The sequence below is a fragment of the Pipra filicauda genome, unplaced genomic scaffold, assembly GCF_003945595.2.
Source record: "Pipra filicauda isolate LSUMZ 115617 unplaced genomic scaffold, ASM394559v2 scaffold113_size4260070_pilon, whole genome shotgun sequence".
Lineage (NCBI taxonomy): Eukaryota > Metazoa > Chordata > Aves > Passeriformes > Pipridae > Pipra > Pipra filicauda.
Genome location: NW_024103585.1, coordinates 2,655,282 through 2,674,107, shown reverse-complemented (window position 1 = coordinate 2,674,107; position 18,826 = coordinate 2,655,282). Strand labels below are relative to the sequence as shown.

General features: G+C 39.0%; 1 protein-coding gene and 1 long non-coding RNA gene across 8 annotated transcripts in view; one reads left to right on the top strand and one right to left on the bottom strand.

Moving 5' to 3' along the window:
* Positions 1-17,519, top strand: part of PTPRZ1 (protein tyrosine phosphatase receptor type Z1) — a 136,220-nt gene extending 118,701 nt beyond the window's left edge. For 3 of the 6 annotated variants that reach the window (XM_027720811.2, XM_027720810.2, XM_039383741.1), the window contains 14 exons: positions 2,920-3,002; positions 3,716-3,850; positions 5,086-5,220; positions 6,254-6,417; positions 7,110-7,193; positions 8,708-8,843; positions 9,779-9,925; positions 10,983-11,076; positions 11,389-11,462; positions 12,428-12,556; positions 13,561-13,707; positions 13,993-14,135; positions 14,725-14,860; positions 16,484-17,519. In XM_027720811.2, the coding sequence (XP_027576612.1) occupies positions 2,920-3,002; positions 3,716-3,850; positions 5,086-5,220; positions 6,254-6,417; positions 7,110-7,193; positions 8,708-8,843; positions 9,779-9,925; positions 10,983-11,076; positions 11,389-11,462; positions 12,428-12,556; positions 13,561-13,707; positions 13,993-14,135; positions 14,725-14,860; positions 16,484-16,624 (1,748 nt within the window). In that variant the 3' untranslated portion in view covers positions 16,625-17,519. The remainder of the gene's footprint in view (positions 1-2,919; positions 3,003-3,715; positions 3,851-5,085; positions 5,221-6,253; positions 6,418-7,109; positions 7,194-8,707; positions 8,844-9,778; positions 9,926-10,982; positions 11,077-11,388; positions 11,463-12,427; positions 12,557-13,560; positions 13,708-13,992; positions 14,136-14,724; positions 14,861-16,483) is intronic. The other 3 variants (XM_027720813.2, XM_027720812.2, XM_027720814.2) reach the window with 1 other exon arrangement.
* Positions 14,078-18,234, bottom strand: LOC113987772. 2 transcript variants are annotated; one of them, XR_005564455.1, is made up of 4 exons: positions 17,789-18,234; positions 16,069-16,108; positions 15,186-15,262; positions 14,078-14,267 (listed from the first exon to the last, which is right to left on the bottom strand). It is a non-coding gene; the product is annotated as an uncharacterized LOC113987772 (long non-coding RNA). The 2 variants fall into 2 exon arrangements; XR_005564454.1 differs by having other exon boundaries at positions 15,186-16,108.
* Positions 18,235-18,826: the final 592 nt, after the last annotated feature.

Genomic DNA, 18,826 nt, shown 5'->3' with positions numbered 1-18,826 from the left:
ACCTCATCACTCTCTACAACTCCCTGAAAGGAGGTTGTAGCCAGGTGGGCACTGGTCTCTTCTCCCAGGCAACCAGCAGTAGGACAAGAAGACACGGTCTTAACTTGTGCCAGGGGAGGTTTAGGTTGTATATTAGGAAGAAATTTTTTACAGCAAGAGTAATCAGACATTGGAATGGGCTGTCCAAGGAGGTAGTGGATTCACTGTCCCTGGAGGTATTTAAGATGAGACTGGATGTGGCACTTAGTGCCATGGTCTAGTAACCATGGCAGTGTTGGATCAAAGATTGGACTCGATGATCTTGGAGGTCTTTTCCAACCCGGTTGATTCTATGATTCTGTGATTCTCCAGCTCCTCTTTAACAAAATGCTTGGAGAGGAGTAGCATGAGATTTCACATCTCTTCAGGTTAGTCCTCTGACATTCTTCTACTTTGATGAGCATGTGTCATGGTTTGAGAGCCCCAAAAATCCAATTCCCTATCTTCAAACCCCCTCCCACATCTCAACTCAATGTGAGATGGTTTTTTTTCCAGACAACCACACGAGACTCAAAATGGGGAAAGGGAATATATTACAATGACTATACAAATAAATACTACAATACATTATTTACAGTCTTAATTATCTCTACCATGACATAAGTATTTACAATGGATCAAATCTCTTCTCCCCTCCAAATAAAAGTCCAGGAGGGAAGAAGGAAAGATCCCTTCTTCAGAGCAGCAGTCTCTAAGGCAGCAGGTTTATCTGTTTCGCTCTTCTCATGCAGCAGCTGGATCTCTGCCAGCACACACAAGGGGTATCCAAGCCCCTCGGCCACCCGTCTTCAAACAAGGGTCTTCCTCCGTGGGCTGCGTAGCAGGGACAAAACTCGCTTCACCACGGTCATATCACGAAGTGCAGGGGCATCTTCGTGAAAGTCCCTTCCTCAGGGGGTTCACCCCTGAGTCAGAATATCTCGGGCAGCTTTCAGTTGAAAGCCTTTGCCTCAAGAGTTCTACCAGAGCTCCTGTGCTCTGTCTCAGGCTGCCAGGCTTGGCAGCAGCAGCAAGGGGGGCCAAGGTCACCCCCTCCACATTCCGTTGGCCGTCCCAGTCCAGCTTTAGGATGCCTGAGCTTCTCAGCTCCTCTCTCTCTGGTGCTGCAGCACTCTACGACTCCTCTCAAGCCGAAGTCCATCTCCCTCCTTTCTCGGAGGTCTCAGAGGGGTATGGGGTTTTTATTTCAGTTCTTACCCCAACTTCCTCTCTCTCTGCCGCTCTGTCTCTCTCTCGGCTCTCTCAGACAACTCGGTGTCTTCCTTGGCTGCATACTGTTGCTTTCTTATCTTTTGGTTCTTAGCCACAGTCTCTGGACGCTGCTTCTGCCACTGCTCTGTCTTTGCTCACTCACAGTGGAGAAAACTTTTTTAACTTTGAACCACAGGTACTTAGCCCAGCATTACACTGTTCCAAGTCCCTGCAGCCCCCACCCGGGAGCTGGGGGGGCCCAGAGGCCCCAAGGGGCTCCGAGCCCCTTACTCGTGGCATTCACAACATGGCCACCACTTCTACTACCAACTACAACTAAGCTTCTCTTCCGTTTGCTTGTGATATGTTTATATTTTGCAGAAGCGCTCATTGGATAAAACCTCAAAACTTCAAGGGTCACCACCCCCTGGGGTTTTACCATTTTATAACTTCAGGGGGGAAAACTGTTTCCCCCCACCACAGCATGTTTTTCAAGACATATTTGTGTCTTCTGCAATGACCCAAAGGAAGTTGGGAGATTTCATTATAATGCCATTATAAAGCCAAAGAAACTGTGTTTTGATTACCAGAATTAATCCATCTTTGATCTAGAATAATGATGATTTATCCTCTCTAGGATCTACACAATCCCTGGATATATTTACTGACACATATAAACATAAATGTACTGGGTTTATGTTGTATTGTGCCCTGCAACAGTGGAATAGAACAGCTTCATTAGCCAGCACACTATTGCATCACTCTCCCAGATTTTTCTTCTCTGAAATACATCTATTCAGTTTTGTTAATCTCTCTTTGAAGCTTTTGCCTCTGGGTTTTCGATTATTTTGGTGGCTCAAAACATTCGTTTTAACTCTCTATAGCATTTCAACTTTGTTCTGATTACAAGAAACTCTAAATTAAATCTATGTTCAGCATTCGGCAGAAAGCAATGTAAGCCAGCAGCAAAAAATTCCATTCCACCTTGCTAAAGATACCTCTAGATGGACAAAATGTCAGGGATTCTCCTCTGCTACTGTGTTTGTAGCAGATTGTACAAAAGGTGCCAGCCCAGCAACTTTTTTAGCAAAGGGCAGTGCGTAGGGAGCTTAGGGCAGCTGAAGCAGCAAGAATTGTCCTCTGTAACTGACTCAAGTCTAGTTCTTACAATCAGTGCAGGCTGCAGAAAGTTTCAGCTCGCCCTGAAGTTGCCACTGCTGAAGTTCTTCAGCTGACCAGTGTTTCTTCAAGGTCCCATTGTTCTCCGGTGTCCACTCTTTTAACTTGGAATTATTGTGCCTCAATACTGATGCCTGCTGTCATTTTGAGACATCCTACTCTGCAGATTTGGCAGTCATGACACAGGACTTAGGAAACACCCACACACCTCCATAGGTAGCAGATAGAGGCTGTAGGGGAAATACATCACAGTGCCTAAAATGACCCAAGGTGCTGGTGTTCAGGCCACTAAATTGTGAATCCCTTCAAACTTTGAATTAATAGTTTATTTTTCTACAACTAGAATTTTGAATCTGATTCATACCTAAGCAGAGGATGTTTGCATGTGTGATTGTTCCTGTATTAATCTTATGTATTGTAAAATATATTTCAATATTTTTAAGGGCATTTCTTGCAGAAAGAATATAATTCTTATAGAAACTGCTTATTTTCTCCCTTGTTTTACTACAGATGATCATACTAGAGTTAAATTAGCCCAACTTGCAGAAAAGGATGGAAAACTGACTGATTACATTAATGCCAACTACGTCGATGTAAGTATCTTTTTCTATCTGCCGGCCTATTCATTTGTTAGACTTTTCTGTAAGAAAATTATCTATGGACATGAATAGATTTAATTTTTAAAAAGGATCACAATGCTACAGATTTTATTTAAAAAATTTTCATGGTCCAAGTTAAGCCTAGAAAGTTAAAGCATAGGTAAAACTCCAAATCTTTTTTGAATCCATCTTGATATTGTAGCAGCTGCAGCTTAGTTAAGGGCATTTTGAAACAAAAAATGTTCTGTCACTGAGTCATTTTAGAAGTATTTTTCATCTGAGTGGTTAATTCTTCTGTCTGAAATAATCTCATGAGAAGATGCTATTTGGCTAAGAGCCTCACCAAGGCACCATTACCAGTTTTCATTACCTAGTTATTTACATGTTAATGGTCTTGATTCATTTTTTAAACCACTATTGTAACAAATGTCTCATAATCATTATCATGTCAACATTCTGCCAGAACATGGGCACTTGAACGTGTGTATCCTATTTGTTGGAATGATAAACATTGACATAACAGTTGTATTCATATGTCATCTGGTACCACAGAGTTTCCGTGATTTGGATAGTTACAAATTTAAAAGTGCTTAAAAGCTTTTGTGAGTCTTTAAAAATAGATATATAAAATGTCATGTACTCCTCCCAACCTCCTTTTGCTCATGGACAGTGATTTGACAAGTGTCGTTTGTTATATTTCAATTTAGGGCTACAACAAGCCAAAAGCCTACATTGCAGCTCAAGGGCCACTAAAATCGACAGCAGAAGATTTCTGGAGAATGATATGGGAACATAACGTAGAAGTTATTGTGATGATAACTAATCTCGTTGAGAAAGGAAGGGTATAAGTACCTTTGTCTGTTATTTATTTATCTGATGTTGATAGATTTACCTGTAGCAAACTCCTGACTCTCTTTAAAAAAACTGATTTAGGCATTTATTGAGCAAAGAGCAATAGTTTGTAGTAGTTGCTTGTGCTAGGATTGGCTATAGAAGTATAAAGTTGAGGATTTGTAGAATGAAACTTAAGAATAGATTCAATAACTCCTTGAAAATACCATGTTTTAACTAAAAAAAAAAAAGTCATACTGAAAAAAGACTTTTCTTATATATGAGTGGACAGACTGTGGAACCTTGTCCCACGTTTGCTAGCAATCGGCTTGCCATAGTTCTCTTTCTCAGGGTTTCTGAGAAAGATCCTGGAAAGGAGAAGAACGTAGTGCAGGTGAACTTTTCTGGATGTTCACTAGCAGCTCCCTGTTAACATCCCGTGGGACCCACAGTTGCTTTCCTACTACATGACTAGATACATGTTTGTCCAGTGAGACAAAATGAGGTCAAACCCCATCACAAGGTGTGTGTTCCTCTGGTCATGTGATGGAAGTACCTTGGGATCACATTAGGAGACATTGCATCACACTTGCCAAACACTGGCAGCAATGCCTAAAATGAATGTAAATCTTGTCATACATCCTATAAAGCATCTATCAGATGATACAGACAGCAATTGCAGAACAAGGGCTGCACTCAAGAGTACCACTTAATTTATAACAGCATGCAATAAACATGCACTCTTCTGTATGACTACCCAACCAAAACACTGGACATCACAGCGCTCTACTCTATATTCTGATCATACAGAGACTCACTCTCAGCCTTGCTGATCATATAGATATATACTCTGCCCATACTATAAACTAATCAAAAGCCACATACAGTTCTACTGACTTGAATGTCCGGTTTTCCTACAGATCATGTTAGTTTCTTTAGTTTTTAGAGTGCCTATAGAATGGCAAGTTCCACATTATTAGAGCCCTTTAAATCTGATAGTATGATTTAAACCTCTCTTTTTTTGAGTATTCCAAATAAAGAGCATCTTTGCACAGCCGTCTCTCTTTACAACACAAAACAATGTTATTTGTTCTGTACAGAAGATTGTGTCTATTATAAACTGGGTATATTGAGAGTCCCTATATGGTTTTGTGCTTGACTATGTTTGACTTAAATTGGAACATTTCAGTTTACTAGTTTGACATTTTGTTTTCTTTTTCTCTGGTTTTCATTTGCTTTCTAACAGAGAAAATGTGACCAGTACTGGCCTGCCGAAGGCAGTGAAGAATATGGGAACTTCTTGGTTACTCAGAAGAGTGTTCATGTACTTGCCTATTACACTGTGAGGAATTTTACTCTTAGAAACACCAAAATCAAAAAGGTTTGTGGCATTCTGAAAACATGAGTGGGCAAAAGGAAATGTTAAAAGATGCTCAGAATCTTTTTAAGGAAGTTGGCAGCTCTTTGCTGCTGTCCATGTAAAGTCGAGTTCTGTAGGTCTCAGCTAGCCAAGTTGCTTGTCCACTTCAGTTAATTTGACGAGATCAACAAACTGAAAAGACGCTGGCCTGTAGTACTGGTGTGATGTAGGACCATCAGGGAAAAAGCACTGTAGAGCTGATCTGGACTTGCCTGCCTGGTGAGCAGGATGATACATTTGCAGAAAGAGAGCAGCTGGAAGAAAATCTTGTATGAATTGAATTATCTACCTCAGCTCTCCATTTTCCTTTTCAAGGACAGGTGAATCCAGACCTTGTTTTATTGTAATCAGAATCAGCATGCTCTCAGCTCAGCACTGTGATGTTGTTTACTTTGAGGGGGATTCTGAAAACTAAATTTATTCTGGCCACATAAATGTCTGAGGCATTTAGTCTCTCACTTTCCCTGTATAATTAATACATAACATGCAGCATTTACTATCAATGAATTTATTCTGCCTATTTTAGGAAACAATATTTGAATGAGATGACCTACTTTCTGAACGTGTCCCTGCCTCTGAGTTGCCATTGAGGGAGGGAGCTTAGAAAAGCAGCCTACACAAGGCTATTTGCCTTGTAGATCACTAAAGCTGGGTGAAGTGAATCTTATTCCTTCTGTTCAACCAACAGAGGATCAGAGTGGCAGAAAGAGCTGGTGACTCTTAAGAGCGTCTGTAGTTTGTTATCCCTCCATTGCTCTTAATCTTTCTCTGTGGCTTTCTAAGGGACAGTGCCAGGTCATTTTTCTAGTCAGTGGGCAAGTTAATGGGACAGAAGCATAAGCCCTTCCTCTTCTCTTTGAAAGCTGGAATATTCAGAGCCAGGTGGCATGCTTTTAGCTAAACAGGGACAGTTCTAGTTCAACAACTATCAGGTACGGAAATAAAACTATGACAATGTGGGCTGCTTACATATGGAATTATTTTTCTGTTGCAGGGTTCCCAGAAAGGGAGGTCTAGTGGACGTATAGTAACTCAGTACCATTATACCCAGTGGCCTGACATGGGTGTTCCAGAATATACATTGCCTGTTCTCACCTTTGTGCGGAAGGCGTCACATGCAAAGCGCCACGCCATCGGGCCTGTTGTGGTTCATTGCAGGTGTGGTTTTTACTGCTGTAAGGTTCACTCCACTTTTGTTTTGCAAAAAAAAAGAATTTTTCAGTGGTGGGCTAAGCAAATTTCACTCTCGCATTTTGCAATTCCTGATGGAATAAGATTAATTTCTTAGCTGATATTTTTCTCCTTGGTAAGGCCAACTAATCAACTGTCTGTGCCACTTCTATAAATCTCTGTAAACAAGATGAGGCTGCTCTGCACTGTATTCTTTTTTTTTTTGCAAAAATGCTTTTACTTTTTTGCACATTTCTATACTACTCTCTTGAATGCTATAAGCTTACCAGATACATATATAGCAAAAATTGTTACCTTTCTGGAAATACATTGTTAGGATACTTTTGGCTCATGCTTTCTTTGGTGCAGGGATAGTCTGTAATCCTAAGAGGAGCTCTGTCCACAAGAGAAGACTCACTGTATTCCTGTCTGAACTACAACTCTGCTGTTTTTAACATTACTTTGGGCTGTAGCAGTCATTGGAGGAGCATTCTGGGGAATGGTTTGAGGTCTGCATGTGCTGCAGTGTGCAGGCAGGTGTCCTGTCAGTGCTCACTAAAACTGGAAGCTCAGGGAGAATTGGTTAAAAAGGGTTTGTAGGTCCTGGAATGACTTCACAATGCCCGTGAAGGACCAGGTTATTGTAAAATATATAAGCAGGTTCTGGTTTTCCACTGTAGTACCTCACCTTTGATGGAACATTTGGAAAGAGAACCTCCTCATGAATTCTGTCCTTCTGGAGCTGACTCTGAGGAAGCCAACAGGTAAAGTCTCCTCACAAATGCTGCAAATGAAGATATTTTATTTGTGGTATGATCTAATCTGACTGAAATCTGTTTTTAGCTTGGAAAATGAAAATTCCACATTTTGTTGTTCTGCTGCTATCTACATCCTGCTTTTTCATGTGAAATCCAAAATAGCCCAAAATGTCAAGTCTGAGATTGCTGAGAGATCAGCAATACATTATGAGTCAATTAAATTGAGTTTTTAAAAAATGAACATTGGTAAGTTGTGTGGCTTCAGTCAGACCTCTCCACTGGGTCATAGGTGTAATTCATCTCCATCTGTACAGCTTTTAGCTAACCTGATCCCATGTACTATGGAATTTCAAAGGAGTGATCTCATGTTAGAAATATAACTTTTGTTTATCTTTACAGGCTCTATTAAAGACACAGATGATGAGCTTCATTAAACTTATTTTAGCTGTTTTTATGTTTTAGTGCTCTCCATGTTTTGTCTTTCATAACAAGTACGGATGGTATCTGGTAATCTTCTTTGTGCCTAACAGTGTATTAATAACCTGGACCTTCCAGTTTCATATAATGTTTATTTAGACAGTTCAATACTGCAATTTGAGCTCACCCTACCTATGCTATGTGCTGCATCTGTGGAAGAAATGAGATGATTGAATTAGCATGTATGGAGTGAGCTTGGATCTGCCTGTAAGGAACCATGCAGACTCAGCAGTGCTGCTCTCAAGTTACGTGTACCAGTATACGTAACACTCATTCATAACTTAGAGGGGAATTACAATTGACTAATTCCCACATATGAATAGATCACAAAAACTGACCTCTTGACCTTGTAATTCCTACCCAGATATTTTATGAAAGTAAAAGGTGGGTTTTAATCTTACAATACAGCTGGTTTTATGCTAAATCAATCAGAGTTCATAACAGGAATAAGTTTATTAACCCTTTCTTTTCCATTTTACCTTTTTAAGAAGACTTTAAACTATTGCTTGCCATCTCTTAGCTGTATCTGGAGAGCACTTAGGCTTTATCCTTTTACAGATATACTCAGCAGCTCTTCCATTCCCTGGGGTTTTCTTCAGTCCAGATCTTTGAAATCTCCTTTATTTGTAATGGGAGGCATAATGCAACTTTCCTTTTAAATTGTAGTTTCAGCATAGAAGAATTTGAGCACATTAACTGTGCCCAAATGCTGACATATGCCACACTTTCTAGGTATACTTGACAAAGTATCCTAAGGAATATCAGAAGCTTGAAAATTGCAGACCTGCAGGAAACCGCTTCATTCTATTTCAACCAATAGTTTAAACATCATTTGAGAAAATTATCTTTAGACCTGTTCTTGCACAGTGAAAAATATTATTATCAGCCTTGAAGTTTTCACAAAGTATCTATAGAGCAAAGTAAATTCATTTGTAAAGGAAAATCTTCCCTACGCAGCAGTTTGTTGAAAAAGCTATGTGTAAGGACCAGTTCTTTTCATTAGTGTTTTACTTCAGGCTCAAGACTATTTTTTTGTTTTATAGTGCTGGCGTTGGAAGGACAGGCACATACATAGTGTTAGACAGCATGCTGCAGCAAATTCAGCATGAAGGGACAATCAACATATTTGGATTCTTAAAACACATACGTACCCAAAGGAACTACTTGGTGCAGACTGAGGTAAGAATGAAATATAAATAGCGTGAGATTATTACAAACTATTTCTGTTTGCAGAAGGAGAGATGATGCAGTCTTCTTTTTGGCACCACCAGACAGACTGGCAACCAGTCGCCAGACTGGATTTTCCCGTTTGTTTCCCATGGTTTTGTAGAGACATCCTTCTAGGCTTGCTTAGAGCAATGCACTAGAAATTACCTATCTGTTGGTTCTTGTCTGTTTATTAGGAAGGACTCAGAAGGAAGTCTATATAAATCATGCTTCTTGAAGTAGTGCTTTCTTGGCAGGACTTGCATTTTTGCCATGGAGTTTTTTAAGGAAACACCATTGTCAGGTGTTCATCAAACAGTTTATAGTAGGGAATAAAACATAGGACAAAAGCTGTTTTAGACAGAAAATTATCTATAGATCCTTTAAACTGAAGATTATATATAGAACAGTGAAAGACCAAGAGAAAACAATAAGGGCAACAAAGTCTGCTTCAGGTTTCAAGAATAGGTGGTTAGATTCCCCAGTGCCTTTCAATAGAATAAAAGGTAATCAACAGCTAGGACACCTGTTCCAAAGGATGTGAGAGAGGAAACAGAGGATAGCTCTAGAAACTAGGGGTAGGACTGACTTGAAAATTTGACTCAAGGCTATGCTTGCATTTTTAATTCTATTCTGTTAACATGAGATATCACAGGTGGTGGGGATTTGGTACTGTATTATATGATATATATATATATGTGTATACATATATATTGCAAGTGTAATTGTCAGTTGTGCTTTTAAATGTGTACTGTCACTGCAAAGGGACAGTTATCACTCTAGGGAATAACATTTGAGAAAGCTCCCCCGTGAAGAAACACTGACCACATCAGAAGTGGCAGCTTAACCAGAGGTAACCAGGGGAATCTGAAAATGATGAGAGCTCACGTTTGGTTTCCTTTTCCTAGGAGCAATACATCTTCATTCACGATGCATTGGTTGAAGCAATACTCAGTAAAGAAACAGAAGTCCTTGAGACCCACATTCATGCCTATGTTAATGCTCTCTTGATACCTGGACCAACAGGAAAGACCAGACTGGAGAAACAATTCAAGGTGAGCTCTCTGAGATAGTAACACAAAAATCTTTATGTTTGCAAGCCTGAATTACTTAAAAGTAGGTATCTCAACACAACTTTCATTAGCTGCTGAACCTAAATTCAGATTAATTTAACAAATGCATGCAGTCAGTTGTGACAGAAGAATTATTTGCTTACTCTTAAACAAAGGATCTACAAAAAAAAAATAGGCCAATAAGTAGATTTTGGAAGATCTAACTATGTACCTTTGCAGGAAGATCTTAAAGGTAAAACAACAGTCTGGAACGATGTCATTGTAGCAATAATGTCATGAGCTATATTGATCAATCAGTGTATTCCCCTCAGTGTACATCACTGGTTAAAGACAGACTCCACCTTCAAAGACATTTTCATTGATCTAAGATTCAAGAGTCATTTGAACTGCTAAGAACAGTGAAGAAAAAAATTCTGATGACTTTCTAAGTTGTTTAGCCAGATAACTAGATACCTGTGATAAACAAAGTCTCAAGTTTCTATAAGTTTTTGAATAGGAGTTTATTTTATTGTAAAAGCAAGCAGCCGGCTGGGTGACAGAAGTGAGGACAGGTTTCCCAAATCTGCACCCCTACTACAGTGTACATTTGGCATTTATCTTAGCTACTTCTTGCATATTAATTATATCATATACATATACATTTTACAGTTTTTTGCTAAGTATGTAATATATGGGTTTTCTTACAGCTAAAGCTAAATGGTTATCTTTACAACTGGTCATAATTCATGCATTCTTGGACGAACAGGCGCCTAAAAGATTTAAAGTTCTACCATATTTTATTCTTAGGATAGTAGGGAGGTTTTAGGGCCCCTTGACCTTGTAAGGGTCTGTTTTATTTCTTTATGGGGGTGTAATTAAGTTTTACAATCCGCTTGTTTTATTTTGATGTAATCACCCATTTGTTTCACGAATCACAATTATTTATCACAATACCTAAAGTTAAGAGAGACACTGAACCTGCAATATGTGCACCCTTCTGTTTAGTGCAACTTGTGAAAGAATAGCTTTTATCTAGTTCTTTTACATTTCATTGTTTCAGCTACTGAGCCAGTCTAACACACAGCAGTGTGATTATTCAACTGCACTCAAACAGTGTAATAGAGAAAAGAACCGAACTTCATCTATCATTCCTGGTAAGTTTGTTCATATTGTCTTCTCTGGGTGGCAAAATGTTTATGAACCTCGTGTGTCAAACCTTCAAAATTTCCTCAACAAGAACTGAAGACATTTGCATTTGTGTGGAACAATGTTCTGTAAAGTACTTATAATGAAGAAGTGATTTAGGAATTACACATAGAAAAACAAAATAGATGGCTGGATAGCACTTCAGTGATGAAGATTGATGGAGCTTAGTGTTATCATCACTGTGAGATATGTGAAATAATCGCTGTAATGTTATAAGAGTCATTGCAACATACTTACTGATTCATAACTTTTTTTTACAGTGGAAAGATCTAGAGTGGGTATCTCATCACTGTCTGGTGAAGGGACAGACTACATCAATGCTTCCTATATTATGGTAAGTCAGTTTTGTGAAAAATGGTAAGTCAGTTTTATTGGTGAAAAATAATGCGTAGCTGTTTTCAGAGCTGCCATGCGTCTGAGTTAGGGTGGCACAATCCTGATTTTGAAAGCTCCTTTCTTCCATTATTCACTCTGCCTGAAAGAGTTACTTCCCCCAGGAAATACTATTACCATTATTACTGGGTTTAAGTTTGGCTAAGTGCATTGCATTTTAACAATCTGTAGAAATAGAAATCCCATCATAGTTTTAAAACCTGGTAAAGCTAAATGCCGCCTATGGAAGGATCTTGTGAGATAAACTAAAAGTGTTAACCAGCAAGTTAGTTTTTAATGGCTGTACTGTGATTTGCCTTCCTACTTGCTCATCTTACAGAGCCTTTGCAACTAGCATAGCCCAAGACACCATAGCTCATCAGCTTTCCATTAGCTTTTGTTCTCTGGGTTTTCTTCAACATTTTGCCCTTCATTAGGTGAGAGGGAGGAGTTAATGCCTCCTGGACATTCAGGAAAGAGATGGGAAAGCTCTCTGCAGTGGTATATGTACATGATCCTTCATCAGGTGCATTAATGCAAAGGAACTCTCTTTTGTGGTAAGAAGTTAATTTGAGACATCTGTACAAATTAAGAAACTGCTTGGAATTTTTGCAGATCTTTCATGTATTCTTATATTTGTTTCAGGTAGTCAGCTCCTCTGAGTTGGCCATTCGAGTCTCCTCTGTCTCTTTTATCCTTTTTTTTATATTTGTTTTTTAGGTTTTAAAAATTATTTCAGTGTAATTGAATTTATTCCTTTCATGTGGAAAACACTGCAATGGAAATTTTTTTTTCTAATATTTGCAGGAAGCCAAAGACGACACAATTGTGCAATGTATTTTCTAGACTTCTGGTCCACTAGAAGCTTCCTTTAAGCATTAATAGTTGGGCATCAATTCTGAGCCTCTTGATTTTTATTTTTTGCAGGGTTATTATCAAAGTAATGAATTCATTATTACCCAGCATCCCTTACTACACACTATCAAGGATTTCTGGAGAATGATATGGGACCATAATGCCCAGCTAATAGTCATGCTTCCTGATAGCCAGAATATGGTGAGTTTTGTGGCTGATGGTTATGGGTTTATGCGTGAATTTTACTAGTATTACCATTTTGAAATATGCAAGACATGAGAAAACAACTTGGATTTAAAAAAAAAACAAACAATTAAAAATTAGCAATATTGAATTGAGTGTAAAATCCCCAAACAATCTAGTGGAAATCTAGGGATCCTTATCTGGGCAGATTGTGATTGGCATGAGAGCCAGGAGCAATGGTGGCCAAGCATTCCCTCACATATGAAAGAAGCCCCTGGGGAGCATGAGTGGCCAGGACCGCTGCCAGCAGCGTGGGCACACAGGGCCCGGGGTGGCAGTTCATGCAGAAGAGTGTGCAGGAAGGGCACTGAAGCCCTGCCAGCTTGACCAGGGAGCAGTGGTATCAACCTAGCGTACAACTGTGGTCTTTCTGAGCTCTGCATTCACCTCGACTGGAATCCTACTCTGCCCTCCCTGAAACACATCTGACAGGCAGACAGGACACATGGCAGGGAGGTTTCCCTATCCATCTGACCATTTTGGTCATTCAAACTATTACAGGATTTTCTTAAATAAAAAACAACTCTTTTCATCATTTCTGCTGTCAAACAGAAAGGATGCTCTTATGAGAACTTTGGTCTGCACTTTCAGATAATCCCAAGACCACTCAGTGCCGCCTGCAGGTTCCTGTGTTACAATATACCAGCTAAGTTTATCCTGTGGCCATGACCTGTGCACTGCACTGCAAAGCACAGGACAGCCTGAAGGCCAGGCTGTGTAGCACAGCAAGTTGACTGCTATGTGGATCCACAGGGTACAGTGGTCTTTGGTCAGGATCACTACAGAGATGTCTGAAAACCATCACTTGCCATGATTGTAATCCTGATCAAGTTTTGATTTGTCGGTTTAAATCTAGTTGGCTGGATTGATAATATATGACACAGTATTTATTATGATGGATTTTGTATTTTAAGAGCTCAACATTACTTATCTTTATGTCTCCTTTTTTTTTTTTTCTGGAGGCTGAAGATGAATTTGTATACTGGCCAAACAAAGATGAGCCTATAAACTGTGAGAGTTTCAAAGTCACTATGATTGCTGAAGAACACAAGTGTCTGTCTAACGAGGAGAAACTCATAATCCAAGACTTTATTTTAGAAGCTACACAGGTAACACTGTCATAAACATATAACTTGATTTGTTAAAGATAATGCCTACATTTTGTTACATTTTCTATGGTAAATGAGTGATAAAAACCCATGCCCTAGAAACACCCCTGGGGGAAGTAACCTCTGTAGGTAATATGATCACATAGGGAATAGCGTATTCCAACTTCCACAGCAGTGGGATTCTGTATCTGGAGGCTGGAGCCAGTCTTGACCAGGGTGAAGGAAAAGAATAAAGACAATAGTTTACAAAATTGATTTATGTTTGGGGTTTTTTTTCTCGTTTAGGATGACTATGTACTTGAAGTGAGGCATTTTCAGTGTCCAAAATGGCCAAATCCTGATAGTCCGATTAGTAAAACTTTTGAACTGATCAGCATCATCAAAGAGGAAACTTCCAACCGTGATGGGCCCATGATTGTACATGATGAGTAAGAACTGCAGCTTTCTGTTTGTTTTGATGTTTTTCTGTAGAACCATCATTTCACCTCATTTAGAGTGAAAGCTGCTGAAACAAGGCACGAAGTCTGCACTTACCAGCAGTGCTGCTGCTTCTGTTTCAGCTGCATCAAAAAGAGAAACATTTTTATTGTATCATACTTCATTTTGATTTTATTATTGCCGTACTTTGGATAGTTATCAGGTAGGACATTGGAAAGGAAATCAGTCAGGACCTCATTTTCTTACTAAAAGAAGTAAGGCTGTTTAGATGAGGCACCTTACCTTTCTCCAACTGTTCAATAATGACAAAAAATACTGAAATGTTGAAATACTGAAGGACCCAAGGCCTTCAAGATTTGGTTAGAAGGGGATTGTAGAAAAGTAACTCTTAAGAAGTTGTAGCCAGGTGCCATGAAAGTTTTGTTAAGCCACTGCTGGGCAGACCTATTTCAGAAATTGCAAAGATCACATGACAGAAATTCATCTTATCTGTTTACCCTGGATTTTGTATTTTCTCCATCTGTAAAACTTGATTCAGTGTCTAGAGATTTCTGTTTTGTTTTGTTTTACTTTACAAAGGCATGGAGGGGTGACAGCAGGAACTTTCTGTGCATTGACAACTCTGATGCATCAACTGGAAAATGAGAATTCAGTGGATGTTTACCATGTAGCGAAGATGATAAATTTGATGAGGCCTGGAGTCTTTACAGACATTGTAAGTAATAGGCAAAATGTGTGCATTTTTTCCCTATATGTGACATTATTAGCTCTAGATTTTAGAGCAACATTACTGAACCACTAACATCTTAGTTTCTGCGTGAGTTATTCAAAACTGTCTTCCAGAGGTGCTGTAGTGGACCTGCTGCCTATTCCAAAGCAAAGAATTTCCTGTGAAAACCTATTTTGTGGTTATCAAGTGGTGATATTCAAAATGTGCAGAGCTGCTGCCATGATCATAAAATCTGTATTATGTCATGTAAACTAAGGTTTTAATTTATCAGGAATAAATTTGTGCTCCAGGTAGACCCTAAAGTAGTTACCTTAGTTTTCCACTTCAGGATGGACCTTGATCTTTCATGATCTGTTGAATTGTCACTTGACACCATTGTCACTGTGCCTGCAGGAAGGAGAAAAAAATGTGAAAAGTATAAAGTATAGTACATAAGAATTACTTGCTAAGGCAGTGTCCTACAAATTAAAATTCATCACAGAAATAAAAATTATGAATCCCACCTCTTTGGTCATATCATTACACACCCGACTGCTAGAGTTACAAATGAGTGTAATAAGGAGAACACTTTAGGAGTAAAATGTTTGGGTTAGCATTATCCAGTTTTTGACAGCAAAAACAGAACATAGCACAGGATTGACAAATGTGTCCACACCTTGCCCTGCCTGGGTAGCCCAGAGTGAGGAGACTGGCAGACAATGGAGTGAAAGTGGAACTCCTTCCACCTCAGAAGAACCATCAGGACATTTCACTCCTTTTTCCCCAGGATCCTAGAGCAAATACCTAGGTCCTTTATCTTAGATTCCAGATTCCCATCCTCTTACTGCAGATTTTCAAATTTGTGGTTCTTTCTACCCCATATCTCTTAACCCAAGCTAATAGTTCAGACCCCAAATCCCACCCTATTTAGTCTGTCTTACTGTTCCACATTTCTTCCCTCACAGAAATTCTTTATCCTTATATACCCAAAATATTCCTCTGCCCTTTCAGAGCATCCACTGCCAGCACAGCCTTTGCTGTGCCTGCTCTCCCTGCACAGACCATCCCAACTGTTTCCTCATTCCCGGCCCACACTGCAGTCCAGCTGGCTTCTGGCACTCCCCATTTCCCATGCATCCAACTGAGATCCTCTGCCCCTTCTTGGACAGTGGCCTCCTCGATGAATCTTCTCACAGTCTTGTCTGTCTTTCTACCTCTTATTCCTGGCAGGATCTTCAAAAACAGGAACAGTAACTGCAAGCACCAAAAAGAAAAAAGAAAAGAAAAAATCTTCCTGGATAGAATTCAGATGACAAAAAATTACAAAAAAAGCCAACAGGCAAACAGTAGCCCTAATTCTTACCCCAGATTTGTAACTGACTTTAACAAGGATCAGATTCAGCATATAATATTTCTTTAAAAATACAGCTTTCTCCCCTACCTGTACTATATTCCCTAATGTTGTGCTTTACATCGTGTACAGGGGGAATCATTAGTCATAAAATCAATAAAGCTGCTAAGTAAGTAACATAATAAATTGTGGAGCACAGTTGTGCTCCATGTGCACAGATGTGTGACTGATACATCAGCTGTTAATTAATTTTGACTGTATCCTCTTTTCTTCTCCAGGAACAGTACCAGTTTCTGTACAAAGCTATTCTCAGCCTTGTCAGCACAAGGCAAGAAGAAAACCCTTCGGCATCTATGGACAGTAATGGCTCAGCTTTACCCGATGGAAATGCAGCTGAAAGTTTAGAATCTTTAGTTTAATTAACACATCAAATTAAACTTACACATCACTACATCACACCAGTCACACCTGTAGTTTACCATTATTATTTTCAGTTTTATACTTTGGGTGGGGAAAATCTGTGCAGTCTCTCTATATATAATCAGAGCCCAACCGTTGCTCAAACCAACAGTCTTTTCTGTTACATACAACTTTACTGTGGAACTCTTATCATTAACAATGTGTGCCTTTTCTTGAAAGATTACTTGTAATACATTGTTATGTCTGGACTAACTTGATTGACTTTTACAGTGTTTCTAAGAATTGAATTGTGGTATGATTTTTTCAGTATTAGTTTTTTGATTTATCTGGCTTTACTTTTAACTTAAAATTATCATATTTATAGATGTTAGGGAATCCTCAATTACAAACATGCAATGGGTTTAGTATTTGATCTATTTGCTGTATTTATAACAATTTACATTTGCTAGAAATATAACTTTTAATATAGTAGAATGTAAATAAAATACTGTTCTACATAACATTCAACATTTTAAGACTTCTATTAGACATTTAGAATAGTAATCTGATACTTACTGTAAATACTGCTACTTCTGTAGTGATCCATGGACCAAATTTATATTTATAATTGTAGATTTTTATATTTTACTACAGAGTCAGTTTTCTAGTTCTGTGTAATTGCCTTGTTAAAAAGTTGTAGTCAGTATGTTTTTATTTTAACAAAGTCTTCTGATATATAATTGTGCATCTTAAGCAATTTACCTTCATATAGCTGCATGTGATTTTAACTTTTTGTGGGAACTAGAAACCACTTGTTTTGAAATGAGAAGTTTTTATGAGAATAACACTGTATTTGGCATTGTTAAATTGTTTTTACCTATGGCATTGCAAAAAATAAATATAAATATTACAGTCTGTGCCGAGCAGTCTTTCATGTACAGTACAGTCCACTATACTTCCACACAGTCTTCACTGTCATGTAGGAGAGCTTTTACTTACAAGAATAAGGACTTATCACTGACCTGCAGGCGGTTGCACTTCCCATGGAATCTGCAAGTTCAGGAGACACTTATGGAAAACTTTCATATTATTTAATCTCTGCTCCACTCCCACCTGTCCCCTCAGTGCCCACATTAGCTCCTTCTTTGGCCTCTCCTTGCTCATCTCCCAGTCTGGTCACTCACAGGTTAATGGGCTATCCCAGGCCTCCCGATTGCCTTAGCTGCCCCCTCCCAAGACTTCTCCGTGCTGACTGTTTCACATCATTCATTCAGCTGCTGAGCTCTTTGCTGCCTCCTTTGGCAAGGCAACAGTCAAACTCTGGGAAGCAATAGAGCAAGTAGTCACTGAAAGAACAAAAAATGTTTCAAGTTGGCCACTCAATTATTTTCTGTAAGCTTCTGAACTCAGTAAAGATAGTGATTGTACTGAAGGTTGCAGCACCAAGGAGGCTGGAGGAGAATAACATATTTGTTTAAAACAAACACAGGCTATGGAGAGCAACTATTTTCTCACTTTGGTATATACAGTTGCGACATAGAAAGACTGGGAACAGAGATACTGTTCTGGAGTAGAATGCCACAGAAACTAATGGACCCTATCTTAGATGAAAACTAAGCATAGGAAAAGATGAGCCTGATGTGGGCTTGGAGATTTTAGTTGACTGATTCCTAAAGTAGGGTTGTATGAAGGATCTCAGCACGTCAGCAGATAGATCTAGACCCCCTCAGCAGTGTAGGATTGAGGATAGGTGAAGCTGCAACAAAGCTAAAATAAATTTAAGTTTAGAGAAATCTAAACAGCAGAAACTTTAAAAAATCCTCATACTGTTGATACATGAAATGAAGGTGCTAGACCAGGAGACAGAACAGCACAGAATGACAGAATACCTAGCAGTAAGAGAGACTTTTTCATGCTCATCCTATTTTATTAAAAAATAAATAAAATCATGTAGACAAAACAATGTATAACAGAATCACGGAGATGGTTAAGGTTGGAAGGGACCACTGGAGGTTGTCTAGTCCATGTAACAGATAGGTGTTTTTTTGTAAAACTGTGGTAAAATGTTAATGTCCTTAAATTCTCTTTTACACTTGACCACTTCTCTTTATAACCACAGCAGTGCAGTCCCAGAGGTTATGGAGTGGCTGAATACATTGGTCTCAGGACCCCAGAGGTTCCCCCTTTCCTGCCCCCCAGAGCTGCATGCAGGACGATTCTCC